This window comes from Sceloporus undulatus, chromosome 6 (genome assembly GCF_019175285.1).
Source record: "Sceloporus undulatus isolate JIND9_A2432 ecotype Alabama chromosome 6, SceUnd_v1.1, whole genome shotgun sequence".
Lineage (NCBI taxonomy): Eukaryota > Metazoa > Chordata > Lepidosauria > Squamata > Phrynosomatidae > Sceloporus > Sceloporus undulatus.
Window position 1 is genome coordinate 37,012,753 of NC_056527.1, and position 15,690 is coordinate 37,028,442.

Sequence of the window (15,690 nt, forward strand, 5' to 3'; positions counted from 1 at the left end):
TTCTATTTTATTTTAAAATGGAAACATACTTTTGGGGCACACAGTTAAACATTCTCCTTTTGGCATCCCTAAGAACAGTTTGTCTCAGTTACCCTCTGTATACCATGTTGTTGTTGTGTGTCTTCAAGTCATTTCTGACTTATGGCAACCCAAAGGCAAACCTATCATGGGATTATTTTGGCAAGATTTTTTTGGAACGGGGTTTGCTACTGCCATCCTCTGAAACTGAGAGAGTGTGACTAGCCCAAGGTCACTCAGTGGGTTTCCATGGCCGAGCAAGGATTTGATTTCCAGGGTCATAGTCCAATGCTAAAAGCAGTATGGCACACTGTATACTACAGACAGTGAATATTTCATTTTTGACAGTAATATTTATAATAGACTTAAACCTAAGTATATCCTTCTGTGTTTTACTGATTGATCTTAACAAATATATTACAGCTGGAACAGCCAAGTTTCTTGTCTTAGCTCTGTAAGCCTTTGCAGAGGCTTACTGGGTTCAAAGTGAAATGTGTGAAAGTAAATTTGAGGTTTAAAAAGTATTATCTAAAGCAACATTATGGCTCATTTTTTAAATAAGATAAATTATTTTGTTAGACTTATTACTGGATGTCAAATAATTTGACTGTGGGTGCATCTACACTGTAGAAATAATGCAGTTTGACAGTGTTTTAAGTGCTTTAGCTCCAGCCTATGGAATTCTGTGATTTTCAGTTTTACCGGGTCTTTAGCCTTCTCTATCAAAGATTACAAAACTATAAATCATAGGATTCTGTAAGATGGAGCTACATCATTTAAAGTAGAGTCAAATTACATTATTATTTCTACGGTGTAGATGCACCTTGTTTGAACAATACCGTCAGTTCCTAAAAATAGTTAAGTCTATGTCAGTCTTGCTTATTGTTGTTGTTGTGTGCCTTGCTTATTGTTGTTGTTTCCAACTTTTGGAAACCCTAAAGCAACTCTATTATGGGATTTTCTTGGCAAGATTTTTTCAGAGGGGGGTTCACCTTTGTCTTCCTCTGAAGCTGAGAGAACGTGACTTGCTGAAAGCTTGGTCTCCAGAGTCATAGTTACTACATCACACTGTCTCTTTCTTATTTTCAATCATAAATCCATTTTATACAGCTTCTAAAACAGTCTATACATTTTAATACCTTGTAAATTTAGTTTCCCTAAATATACATATTGTGTAGGCAATTTTCCCAAAAAATATCATTTTCTATGTAAATTTTCCTCCTTTTTTTTTACAGAATTCTTGAGCCTTAACATTTTCACACATTTTGTGTAAAAATGTGGACCAAGCATCTCTACATGGTGTAAAGGTAGAACATACATTTTATATAACTATCCCTTATCTAGAATTCTGGAATCCAAAATACTCCAACATTCAAAATTGTCCATGTGGGAGGCTGAGATAATGACAGTTTTGCATTGTGATGGTTCAGTGTACACTAACTTTGTTTCATGCATAACATTAGTAAAACTTTTGTCTATAAAAGTACCTTCAGGCTACCTGTTTAAGGTATGTAAGAAACATGAATGAATTTAGTGTTTAGACTTGGATCCCATCTCCAATATATCTCTTAAGTATATGCAAATATTTTTAAAAAATCAAAAATACTGCTGGTCCCAACCATTGTGGCTAAGGGAGATTTAGCCTGTGCAATGTTTACAATGTGATATTACCAAAGTTAATAAATGATAATAAATGATGGGGTTGTTTATTAAAATGTCTTTCTCTTGTATGAGTTGGATTGTTTTTCTATCTTAAATGTCACTAATTTGCAATGTACAATTACCTAGCCATTTTCTCTCCATTTCCACCAGTATGGTGCAACAAAAATATCCATTTAATATTTGCTTGCAATCTGGGGAAATGGTTTAGTGTGGTTCTTGTTGTTCTTGGCTGAAGATTTCTTTAGCTGTGGAATGCTTTTTCCTGCTAGAGGAAAGAATTTCCCCAATGTACCAGAGTAGAAGCCTCATCCAGCATGGAAAGCTCAATTTGTAATATCTAAATCAAACACGGGTTCGATTTTAGAACAAGTTACAGTTCTAATATTTTGAGTCGCCTATGAAAACTACAAAGGAGAACAAGGATTATTTCAAAAGGATCATTTATTAAACATTTCCTTTACAAAGTACAATCACTGTTTTGTGTAACTTTTGGTTTTATTATCTCACTGTATGTACACAAAAGCTTGGAAAAACATGGAGAAATGTCTTGACCTTTGCATGGTGTATACAGAGCTATCTTTAATAAATTTAACCACTAACAGAGGCAATAAACATAGCCTTATATTTTAAAAATGTGGCATTAATTCCTGAATATTAAATTAATTTGTTGAAAGCAGAAACATCTTCCAAATGATAATGCAAACTGCTACCCACAGCCCAGTGGCTTCAAGAGCATAGATACTCTAAAGTAAATGGATTGTGACTAGCAGCTACAGTCATATGCATCTAGGTCTTGTTAATAAATTCTAAATATGAATGGATGGTTGGCTTTTTATTTTCCTGACAGGTATGATCCTATTTTTTAAAAAGTTGTTATAAGGTAAGAAAAATTGAGGAGCAAGTTTTAATAATTTCCTATTAGCAGCAGTTGATAGTAAATGCAACATAAGATTTGTTTTGTCTGTGGTATAAGGTTTTTCCCTAGCAGACTCTCTTTGGATCATTCATACTCTGAACACTATGGTCTGCTTTATCATATATCTCTGGGACACAAAACAAAATTAGAGAGACAAAAAAATTGCCATTTATTCTCATGAGTGAGTATTGCCATTAGCTAATATGAATGCATTGCTAAAAACGAGTGAAAAGTAAAAAGGCTGTAAAGTAGATATATACAGAGTTAAAATACATTTCATATCCACTACACAGTGTTTCTGTTGGCACTGTGCTATTTCCCCTTTCAGTATATTAAATTTGTTGAGAGCGTCTTTCAGTGCAAGCTAAAGCAAAAAATACCTGCCTGTTGTCATTGAAATGACAGAGAAATCTGGAATGTTCAAAACGCAGCTTGTCTTCTGCTCCTGCTCACAAGGCACATTTAAGGTGTGACACTTACAGAATTTGTGTTTTTCAAAAAAAGAATCTGAGAGTAGCAGAACCGATAAAGTCCAAGAATATAGATATATATGTTTAATTGCCTGATAGTCACTTGCATATGTCAACAATGTCCATGTAAGGCTTGCTGCATTAGCATGTCTTTCCTGAGAACAGAGTTGTGATTCCGTCGTATTTTATCATAAGTGTGCATGCTCAGAGCTGTGGTCACTGTCATGGCTGTCGTCATTTGCTAATGAGTCCCCCGTGTGCTGAAGGCCAGCTGCGCCAATTCCGGAAAGCTCCGAGGGGAGCAATGTGCCCTTTTTCACATTCACCAGTTCCTTTTCTCTGGCAGCAGCACCTTGCTGCCCTCCTTTTACCCGCTTCCATTTCATCCGTCTGTTCTGGAACCAAACTTTTACCTTTGAATCAAAACAAAACAGAGTCACTGGAAGTGCGTGGAACATTGAAAAGCAGTCACACCACTCCTAATAAATCCCACAGGAGTGCCCTCACTCATAGAGGAAAAAAATAAAGGCTGGTGTTCATTTCTCCCATGTTATTGCTGTTGTTGTTGTTCTTGTTGTGTGCCTTCAAGTCATTTCTGACTTAGAGTGACCCAAAGGTGACCCTTTCATGAGGTTTCCTTGACAAGATTTGTTCAAAGGAGGCTTGCTATTGCCTTCCCCTGTGGCTGAGAGCATGTGACATGTGAGTTTCATGGCCGAGCTGGGAATTGAACCCTGGTCTCCAGAGATGTAGCTGAACACTCAACAACTACTCTGGCTCTCATTACCACTCCCCCATTTTAAACTCATTTAAATATATGTCATTTTATTAATATCATGGCACATGGTTTGCCAGCACAATTGACAGAAAGAAAAGAAGTTACAGCCAGATTGGTGGTAAAATGTAGTCCTGCGCAGACCCATCTAATATTAGTTGGCCTTTGACCTCTGTCTTACTAGAGGGTGATGGTGAGCAATTTAATTTATTGCAATGATGACAATAATGTCATAATCTCAGAAACTGTGGGGAATTGGAATGGCTATATGTTATTGCCACAACCATGTAAGTATGTTGCACTCAGGGCCAGCTGTCCAGGGCCATTATATGCTGATGCTAACTCTGACCATTGCGGTGTGTTAGAAGTACAGAGATGCAGATGGCATAACACATACACCCCAACCTCTGATGAGACTTTAACCTCCCTAAATTTGCAATCATGTCTTCTTCTTCTTTTTTAAAAAAACAAACTAATCTCTAATTTTATTACTTGTAAAGTTATAACCAACTGCTAAAGGTTGCAATTACTGTAGTATCGCCGTTCTTTGGTCTGACCAATACATGCAATCCAATTGGTGAGAAACAAGAAAGGGTACAAATAACTAACTAGAGAAACTATTCAGAAAATTTATGGTTTTTTTAATTCTGACATCAGGGAAAATAAAGAAAAGATGTTATTATGAACTAGGTTAAAAAAAGGGAAGTGCCAATGTAAAATTGAGAAAATGAGTGTGTACTAAAAGAATGTATAAGAAACAATGGAATGGGTTTTATATGTCAACTCCAACAATACCTATATAGACAGAGGAGGCAAACAGATCATCTGTGTCAGATTCTCCCAGACTATGGCAATATGTATGCTTTTAAAAAAGTTAACCTTAGAAGGGCATCTACTAATCTCTCTTTTAATATAAAAAGGCACCTACTAATATACACATATTTTATGCAAATCTCTGCCCTCATTCTTGTGATATGTTTCCTTTTATCCATTTATTACATTATTTATCCTCTGTCTTTCCCTGCAAACCAGGACTTGTGTGTTTGTTTCTTCTTTTGAGAAAGGGGAGATGTATAAATAGCCAACCTAGGTCAAGGCAAAAGAAATAATTTGCTGAGGCCCAGCATTCCAGGAGCCATTTTCAATTTGCACATAATATTTCAGATGTGAAACACTGAGAATAAATTTGCAATCTACATGTCCCACCTCTTCCATATTTCTGAGGTTCTCTTGCCCAGAAGCATAGCTGTGTCATAGGAAGACTGAATTTCAAAGAAGACAATCTGAAGAAAGCTTTATGTGAATTTTTGTGGGTTTCTACTTGTACCTTTATAACTTCTACGTGGTCAGCAGACATTCCTTTCTCGTAACAGCCCTATATATTAGCAAGTACTTATAAAATGTATGTGATTCATTTTTAGCACTGAATGAAAAAAAAATCTAACAGGCTATATAGGGTCTTCTGCCAGTGTTAAACAATGTACCATTATTAATATTAGTTTTACCAGCATTCAACATGTGACATATTGGCTCACCACTGCTATAAAATATTGGACCATTTCAGCACTATTTTTCTATAATGCATATTATGCTTATTGCAGACTTAGAACATTCAAAATGTGGCATTCTGAAATGAAAGCTGGATAAAGCCATCAAGATCATGGAAAACTGGGGAACGGAGAAGTTTCAGAACTATAAAAACAGACACCAAAGAATTTCCACAACAGAATATATTATTAGTATAATAAGTATTGAAGTATTAGAAGCAAAATGTTTCTGCATCATCAATATTCATATGCCTTTACACAGCAAAAAAAAAAAAAGGGGGGGTGGTGGGTTGGAAATTAACTGTGATGGATTTCTTTTTATCTTATTTTTCAAAGTCTATTCTTGTCCTGAAAAATAATGGAAAGTTCTGAATGATGCCTTGTTTTGTTTTTATATTGCTATGGTTCCAAAACTAAATTTGAGTACTGTATCTAGAAATAGTGTTAAGGTGATTCTGCATTAGTTATAACTTCCAAACCTTACCCAGCACATCCTTTCTTTGAGACAACTCATCAGAGCCAAAACGCAAGCTAGTAAAATAAACTTAATACAAGGAGGAAAGTATTTATTGTGAGCTGCTCTGATGTTAGGAAATACTGTTATGCTATCTGTCAAAAGCTTTCACAAAAACAATGTCAAAGGGCTCATAATGTTTGTACTCTACATGCAGTTCTTTGTGGTAAATTATATGTGTCACTTTTCACAATGAATTTCCCCTAGTAAAATCACGGCATGTTGCTAATGCCAAATACTATATTAAGCTATAATGCTTGGGAAGATTATTCTGATACAAATCCAGTGAGTTCAGCAATGAATTCAGCTATGGATTGGTCTATTTCTCTATAAAATACTATCATATTTTTTTCAAATAAGGATTATCTTAGACCACACATATGCATAAAAATAATATAGGCCGTTTATATCTTAGATATTTATCAGAAGTAATGATGGGAGAGTTTAGAGCAATGTAACATTGGAAACATTACCGAGGGAAGATGGAGTAGAGAACTTCTGAGAGTGCCCATAAGAACCTTCTAAATATCTTTGGCCAAAATACGACTGCACACACCGGGTACACAATGGTTCAAACTATGTGCTACACAAATGATATACAAATGACACGATTAAAGACCTTAATTGAGGACATTTTGTCAAATGTTGCTTGGGGGAATGTGTGCATGAATGTACATTTTATCTTCAAGAAACGGCAAAACAAGTAATGATTAAAACATTCATGTATGATACCTCACATAGTAATAATATCATACTGGCAATATTTTGGGGGGGGGGGTTATTACTTTATTCAAGCATGTATTGGGAAAAACAGTGAACAACAACAGAGAATGACAGCACACTTATCCAAAATGAACACAGAAGAACCAAATATGAAGGGTCAGCTATTGTCATAGCTGCATTCAGACGTCCCACCTGTTACTGTTCTGGTAGTGTTCATTGAATCTAATAGAGACTATAATGTGTTTTTAACTGAACCTGCATGACTTTGTAGCCAGCAAGAGGAGAAAGGAATGCCAAGTGTACCTGGTTCCTTCTGTTACACAAAGGGTGCATCTACACTGTAGAAATAATGCAATTTGATGCCATCTGACAGAATCCTGGGAATTGTTGTTCTGTGAGGTACCAGCAGTCTTTGGCAGGGAAGGTGAAATACCTTGTTAAACTACAAATCCTAGGATTGCATAGGAAGGAGCAACAGTGTCAAATGGCATTATTTCTACAATGTAGAGGCACCCAAAATGAGGACCAAAGTCAGTATATTTGGGCTTCTTGGTGACCACTTTGGTGCATCCAGTGATGACGTATTTGTCCACCTGGGGGGATCCGCACAGCTATCAAGTAATAGAAGGTTTCTGTTGAAAGTGTGGCCTTGAGCATCTGAAAAGCAGCTCACAAGAAGGGCTAGTCAACCTCATTATGACCCACCAGCCAGGACCTTTCCCAAGTACCTTGACTGGGAATTTGTTCATGCCAGGAAAAAATAGGGCTTTGCCTGATGTTTACCTAAGAGTTGAAATATTCAAATTAAAATTGATCAAAAGGAATGACCTCAAGGCCTGCCCTGTTTGCTTTGCTAGCTGTTTTTCATGCTACAGATTGTTTCAACATAATTACAATACTTATCTTTAAGCCCATCTCTTGCCTTCATTTCCCATTTTGGCAATGTATCTCTTTCAAATGGCAATAGATACATAAACAGTGATATATTTATTTTATCCTGACAAAATCCTTAGGCAAATCACAATTAATTTTTTTTTATTTAATGACATACCTCACTATCATCATTATATTCCCTTGTTCTGTCAAGAATTGCAAAAAACAACAAATCAGAACAAAGAATAACAGTAAGGCTATCCAATGTTTTCATGCAAGAAAGAAGTACAAGGGGTCAGTTATTATGTCAAAATATGGTGGTAGTGAACAGCTCTATAGAGTTTGTGAACAATGTCTAATAAATCTAAGGGGGAAACGGGTCCTATACACAAGGACCATAAAACCTTAATACTCCTGAGTAGAAAGAAATCTAGGAGTGGCACAGACCAGCAAAGTTTAAGTTTGATGCACAGAAACCTATATGCACAATAATTAGAATCAACCTATATTTGATGTGGGGATGCTTGACTCCATGCATACAAATAGAATAGCCTGATGCCTATTTAACTCCAGGTAATTCAGGTCTGTGGATAGTAGCCAAGTGGTGAACCCATTTATGAAGGCTCATTTATGATGGCTCTTTTATGAAGGAGGCACATGTATTCAGTTTAGGAAGTTTAAAAAATGACAAGGTAAGAAGGAACACATATATATTTGTGATTTTTTTCCCTTCAGTAGTTGCCTGAATAGAGCAGTAAGGTTTTCATACATATATGTGTGTATATGTATGTGTGTGAGACACAAAGAAAAAGAGAGAGAGAAATGTATTCACAGGATAAGGGAAGAAAAGAAATTTAGGACAGCAAGCTAGTAAAAGCAAGGTAAAAATAAAGCAAAGAATAAAAATTAATCTAAACATGTAAAATATTCACTTTTACTACAGCATAGCCTGGTACTACATTGCCTGAGCTGATCTGTAATTGCTGGCAAGCGCAGGGTGGCTAAAGACAGGATAGCTGAATTCACTTTTATGAAGGAAAAAAAGTAGTAACACAAAAAAAAAAAACTCTAAGGATATAAGGATATGGAAATGGATAGCAGTCTAGACAACCCTTTAGCAAAGACACTTTATGGCAATATCCTACTGAAGGAAAAAAAATTGAGCTGATCAAGTCTAATAATGCTCTTGTTTTCTTTCTGCCTATAAGAGTACAAGCATGTTTGAGTAATTGTATTTTTATTTTAGATTGCAGAGGAATGGCAAGGAGAATGGAAAAATAGATAAAACTGCTTGAAACATAATAGGCCCAAATTGCAAAGGTCATATGTAAAAAGAGGTGTAAATTGGCAAGTGCCTGTGAGTCTAAGGAAGTGAGTAAGCCTAAGGGAGTCTAAGTCAATCTAGGGGAATCTAGGTTGGCTAGCACATACATGCAAGACCTGGAAGAAAGCATAAGTTAAACCATCTGAGCCTCCCTCTAAATTTAGACGCCTCCTGGCAAAATTAAGAACTGGTCTGTGTAAGACGAGACATCCTCTTTCTCTGAAAGTGCTTGTCTTCATTTTTATTTCTATGAGACTTAGGCTGTGAAAAAGAAATGTTAGTTACTCATGGATGTGACTTTCAGTAGGACAAAGCTAAAGGGCACTGGTGGAAAGAGCTTCACTAGTCTGTTTCATTCATTTGATTAATTATGAAATGCCTACAATGTAGTAAGAGTAAGGGAAAAGCCATAGCTCAACAGCTGAGGACACAAGTTTCATGTGTACAGTAGCAAGGTTCAACCTCTAAATCGTAGGCAATTGGGCCTAGAGAGTTTCTGCTGATAAGCACACATAACACTGTTCTAGATAGACATACTCTCCAGCCTGGTGTAGTGGTATGAGCATTGGACTATGACTGGAGATCAGGGTTCGATTCCACAGCTAAGCACAAAAACCAACTGGGTGACCTTAGGCAGGTCACACTCTCACAGCCTCAAATGACGGAAATGGCAAAACCCCTCTGAAGAAACCTACCAGCAACACCCTACAATAGGTTTGCCTTAGGGTTGCCATGTGAAAAATGACTTGAAGGTACACAACAACAACAGTCCCAGTTAATCCCCTGTTATCCCACTTTTTCTAACAGCTCTTAAGATGTCCTCAGTTCCTTTCTCCTTCTCCCACTTCTTCCTCTTTCCTTAACCTTCTTCAATTGGTGCACATTGAATTCAATGTGTGGAAGTAGTTTGCACTCAGTTGAGTCAGCAGTGGTACTGGATAGAGAGGGCAGAATATAGCTCTTCTCAGTAGGTTCAAGGAAAAGTAAACTGCTCCAGCCTCTCCTAGCTTGTGCGTTTTTCTATACTAATAACTTTTAGCTTCTTGACCACACCCTGATGTTGCTTGGCCACATATGTCCCAGTTTTCATCTGTGAAATGTTGGAGAGTATGAATGGACTAGTGGTCTGATTCAACAGATTCTTGTGTATTTTCCAGGAAGCAGAATAATAAGTACAGGCTACTAAAAGGGAGACATTTATACCAAGTTTTTAAACTACACTGTCTGAAATACAAATATGCAGAATCCATCACTGAAAAATCTCAATTGTGTTTCTTCATCAGGAAGAAATAATATATGAAGACTATAAGAATATATGAAGTAAAGACCATCTTACAACACACCATGGGTGGACAACTTTTCTACCTCTACCTCATTTGGGGGTGGTTTAAGGACTCCACTGCCAGCAATGGAGAGGACAAACAGTGTATGTTGCTGTGAGTGCCTCCTTTCACTTCAGCTCACAAAGATATATACCCACAAATAAAGAGAGAAAACTGCTTCCTACTGACTACACATATACACATATCTCCATTTTTTTGTCTCTTATGCAGTCACATGGAGAGGGAAGAGGGAAAGAAGCAGATCATGTACACATAGACGGGTTACAGACCGCCATTAAAGTACGCGCAGAGCTTCTGCACCCCCTAACCCTAGTACGCGCTCTGTGCACACAAAATAGCAGCGGCTGTTCCACATGGCCGCCGCCATGATGGCGTCACGAACACGCCGCCTCCAAATGAGGCGGCGCAGACGTGACGCCATCGCTCCAGGCGAGGGCGCTTAATACAGAGGCTGCTGGTCTGGCAGCTGAGGCCCCGATACAGTGGGGAAAGGGGTGAGTGCAGGCCGCTGCTTTTCGGCAGTCTGTAACCCGCCAAAGACTCTTTCACTTCCCTGCCCCCAACAGCAGGAAGAATCTTCATAAAGATCTTAGATGACCTGCTCTTCCTGGGAAAAGAAAACTTTTCTCTTCCTCTGATCCTCTCTTCGTCTAAGGGCTGTACATATGGGTAGGGAAAGAGGCCGCCCCTCTTTGCTGCATATCATTCCCGGAGCAGCCAAACCATGTGGGAAGAATACGCAGTCAGGAAGAAGCTGCCTAGAGCAGCGTCATAAGGGCTGCGATGCATCCCTATGATGCCACTTCCTGTGCATGACGTGCAGATGCTATGCATCGTGTACATCATCATGGCGGCCTTCGTATGGATGGGAGGCTGGCATGATGGCAGCAGCGGCACATCCTAGGGTTCCAAAGCGTGTGGTTGCTGCACACTCTTTAACCCTAGAATTGGCGGCGCCACACTGCTTCCTGCCCATGTATACTGGACCCTAAGAGAGGAAGAAAGCACCTGAAGAAAGGTCTAGAAACCATGCCTTACAAGGAGTGACTTAGGGAGCTGCATCTATTTAGCCTGGAGAAGAAAAGGGTAAGGGTGACATGATAGCCATGTTTAAATATTTGAAGGGATGTCATATTGAGAATGGAGAAAGCTTATTTTCTGCTGCTCCAGAGACTAGGAGAAGAAGCAATGGAATCAAGCTACAGGAAAAGAGATTTCATATTAGAAAGAACTTCCTGACAATAAGAGCTATACAACAGTGGAACAAACTGCCTTGGAGAGTGGTGGAGTATTCTTCTTTGGAGGTTTTTAAACAGAGCCTGGATGGCCATCTGTTGGGAGTGCTTTAATTGTATCTTCCTGTATGGCACTTTTGTCCATCTTTACATAACTGAAGAACTGCACTGTAAAATTAACAAACACGAACATTTCAAAGAATAAGAGAATTTTAATTTGTAGAGTGATTGAAAAGTGCAAAGTAGGAAGTTCAACTCAAAGCATGAACTGTTTTGAAAATTTTCAAGGACGGATAATCAATGGAGTACATTGAGACAATGAGAGAAATCCAGTTGTCAGTGTCAACTACAGTAGATTCATTGATTTACCAAGTTCCATTGATTCATTGGATCTAGTCTGGTTAGGACTAATGATCCAAATGGAAAATTCTGGTTCCACCCCAGCCTTATGTTGCTGAACATTAAGTCCCAGCATTCCTCATCAATGACTATTTACTACTGTCAGGAATTGCAGTCCAACAGCATGGAAATCCAGATAATTCCCATCCCTTTTCTAAACCATCTCTGTTCTAAACATGCCTAAATGCATGTTTCTAGAAGAACCTACAGCAAAGGAAACTATTGTTAAGTGTCTTCAAGATGGCTCTGACATATGGTGATTTTTCTTGACAAGATTTGTTAAGTGACAGTTTGCCATTGCCTTCCTCTAAGGCTGAGACTCATGGTCACCAGGGATGTAGCCAAGGGGGGGTTTCTTGGGGTCCGGACCCCACCTTTCCATTAGATAAAATGAATGGTGCGTGCTGCCACACTGCCGCACCCAAGCCCCATTATAATGGTGACACTTAGTCTGGACCCCCCTTCCCAAAATCCTGGCTATGTCCCTGCGGTCACCCAGTGGGTTTCCATGACAGAGCAGGAATTCGAATGCTAGTCTCCAGAGTATAGCCCAAAACTCAAAACACTAAATCACACTGGCTTCTAAAACAATCCATACAAATACAAATTGCTTCTACCAGTTTCATGACAGAATGTATTGTGTAATCATGTCTATGTGTATATCTTTCAAGTTAAGCACCATCCATGTTATTGCTTAATATAAATCAAAATGAATCCAAAATATGAATTTTAAAATGTTTTCTGCTTAAGCCAGTCTTTCTTTTGAAACTCTTTCCTTTTGTAACTTTCTTGGATGCTTTATTTTTCTGTTATGTAGATAGTTTGGATTTTTGCTTCATTCCTTGCACCTCTCACTTCAAACAATCTGGTTACCAGTCACTTCCACACAAAAAGGAATGCTTCAAGCTATCATGGCCCTTTGGATGTTGTTGGACTGCAACTCCCATCATCCCTAACTTGCATAGTCAATTGTTGAGAATGCTGGCAGCTGCAATTCATCATCTGGAGCCTATTTTGCTCACCACAATGTTAGGCGGGTTAGACCACAATGGTTAGACCACCATTAAAGTACGCGCAGAGCGCGTACTAGAGTTAGGAAGGGACAGTGCTTCCGCACTAGTACGTGCTCCATGCACACAAAATGGCGGTGGCCGTTCCACACGGCCGCCGCCATCAATACGTCATGGCCTTGCTGCCTCCAAACGAGGCACCGCGGTTGTGATGTATTGAGGCTGCGCCGCGGTGCATAGTGCGCCCTTTGCGTGACCCCGGAAGGAGCTCCATTTTGGAGCTCCTTCCTGCTTTGTGTTGCTGGGCGCAGCCTTCAGACGGCTGCGCCCAGCGATGCAAGGGAGCCTCCTCCTCCCTGCCGCCGCGGGGTGTCCTTGAGGCTTGAAGCCCCAAGGACACCCCTTTCCAGGCTGCAGGGAAGCGGCCTTTTGCCGCTTCCCCGCAGCCTGCAAAGCGGCGGATCGGGGCCTCAGAGGCTGCCAGTCTGGCAGCTGAGGCCCCGATACACCGGGGAAAGGGGCGGGTGCAGGCTGCCCCAAACGGGCAGTCTGTAACCCACCTTAGAGAAAAGAAGTACCCAGAGAATCTGATTTAGTCACCATAACTTCCTTGAGGGTGGAAATTGCTTCCCTAGCTTAGGCGCGTTACAGACGGGCGCCGCCATTTTGTACGGACTCAGTCCGTACTAGGGTTGAGGGGCGTCCGGAAGGGACACCCTTCTCAACCCTAATATGCCCCTCTCTAACCCTAATATGCCCCTTCGATGCGTGTATAACACGCCTTAGTGTCCTTTTTTAAAAAAGTTATAGGCTGTCATTTAGTTTTCTCTCATTATTCTGAGCCATTTATATTATCCTATATAGTATAAACTCATCTGTCCATATCGTTAAAAGAAGCATAATGCTAATGCAATAAAAAGCAAATTTAATACATAGTGAAAAAAACTATATTTTCTTTTGCATTTTAAATGTGTCACTTTTAAAGTCCTAGTTAACAGGTTTTAAAATACCAGTTTTATTATCAGGTTTAAGCTACTTACTTAAAATCCAGCCTCCTATGTATTTCATTTAATACCATTAGACTGTCAAATTCTTGCCTCTAAATTTATAATTAAGAGCAACCTATCATACTCTGAAATAGAAATAGTATTGAGCTCCTTTTATCACATGTGCTAAATATAACAACCTTGTGAAGGATGTTTCATGTGCTATTTCCTCCAGAGATCCAATTCAGGGAGATGAAATCTGAACTTCCTTTGGATTTCGTGACGAGTCAATAATGGAACTGATACATGATCCTGCTACATTTTAGAAATAGGAAGGAGGTGTGAATTCTGAAAACCAATTCTCTTAAATTCCTGTTAATGCTACACTTAACAGAGTTCCTGTATATCCAAAACAGTTAAGTAGTTTGCATAAAAGACATAATACATAATGAGAAAGAAAGTAAGTGTTAGAATCTGAAAAAGAAATGGTAGTATTTTTTTAAAAAAAGGCTCTTTGTTAAAGTCTTTGAGGCCTAAGCTTATTATTTTTTAAACTGTACATGTATATGTTTTTAACTGTTTTAGTCTTTACTGCTGCTTTAACCTGCAATTCCAGAGAAAGCCGGATCGGGGTCAAGGCAACTGCATGCCGCAGCCCCAATCCAGCTTTTTGCTGCCCCCCCCCCCCAAAAAAGATGACAAAATGCTGCTCCTTTTTGAGCTGGCAAAAAGCTGGCTTTTCCACTGCCACCATGGCTTTGCAACTCTCCTGCGGTGTGCAGTGTATAAACTCCATGCTGCCGGAGCTCCGCAAAGCTGCCTGCCACGTGGTCAGACGAGCGGCTTCACAGCGGCTTGGAGACAGCGTCAGAGTGTGTCTCATCTAAATGACATGCACCCAAGCCACCAGGAAGCCACTGCAAAGAGACCATCTGTTTCATCCCTTTGTCAAAAGGCGATTATCAAAGGCTTTATTCACAGGTATGTCTGTATTCTATCTTTTTAATCTATAATTGTTTGAAGATGCTCATAATGTTTGACTTGTAAGCCACTCTGAAAACTCACAATCATAGATGGAATATAAATATCTTAATGCATGCATACATGTATACATATTTAAACAAACTATACTAAATTTTCTTTCAAAATGTTGTATGTCAAGTAAGTTCAGCAATGTGTAATTATACAGAATTAAAAGTATTTATAGGAGTTGCTGGGTTGGAATGGTGGTGCTAGGTTGTCCCTTGTAAATTCTGTGCTGCAGGGATGACATTAGACACAATAATCACCAGTCAGAGGGAACCTTGGACCAGCAAAAAAGTGCCCCCTTGATAAAGGGAGACTCAAGGATTTACTAGACTGATCAAATATCTCTGATCTTGGCATCTTAGCCACCATGGGATCATGGCAAGTGGACACAGAAGCCTGAGTCAGTAGACATTCCCCACTGGGTCATTAGCCTGCTCAAAGAAATGCTATTAATGGAAGAAGATAGCAATTTCAATGTAAGAGGACTGGAGAATAAAATTGTTCATAAGGAGGAGTTATCTAACTTATTAAGAGGAAAAAAATCCTTTCCTTTTTCTTCTCTTTGGGGAAGTTTTAATGAAGGATTGGGAATCTTTAATGGTTTTTCTATCTGTTTTGCAAGAACAGAAAGTTAAAATATAAATGGGGATCTGAAGGAAAAAATATTAATTGTGGGTTTTGAAAATTAGTAGGAATAACTAAAATGTAGAAGTATTTGTTGTTATGTGAGGACAATAAGATTGTATATCATTTATAACCATTGGTAAGGAAGTTGGAAACAAATGTTTTCTTTTTTCTTCTTTCTCTCTCTCTCTCTCTTTTTTTTTTTTTTTTTTTGCATTATTTCCTATTTTTTCTCCCCCCAC

At 38.9% G+C, this 15,690-nt stretch overlaps 1 protein-coding gene across 1 annotated transcript in view; it reads right to left on the reverse strand.

Annotated features, from left to right (window-relative positions):
- Positions 1 to 2,138: 2,138 nt before the first annotated feature.
- MEOX2 (mesenchyme homeobox 2) overlaps positions 2,139 to 15,690 on the reverse strand; it is an 88,369-nt gene continuing 74,817 nt past the window's right edge. Inside the window, exon 3 of the mRNA XM_042475099.1 lies at positions 2,139 to 3,479. Coding sequence (XP_042331033.1) covers positions 3,255 to 3,479 — 225 coding nt within the window. The 3' untranslated portion in view covers positions 2,139 to 3,254. The remainder of the gene's footprint in view (positions 3,480 to 15,690) is intronic.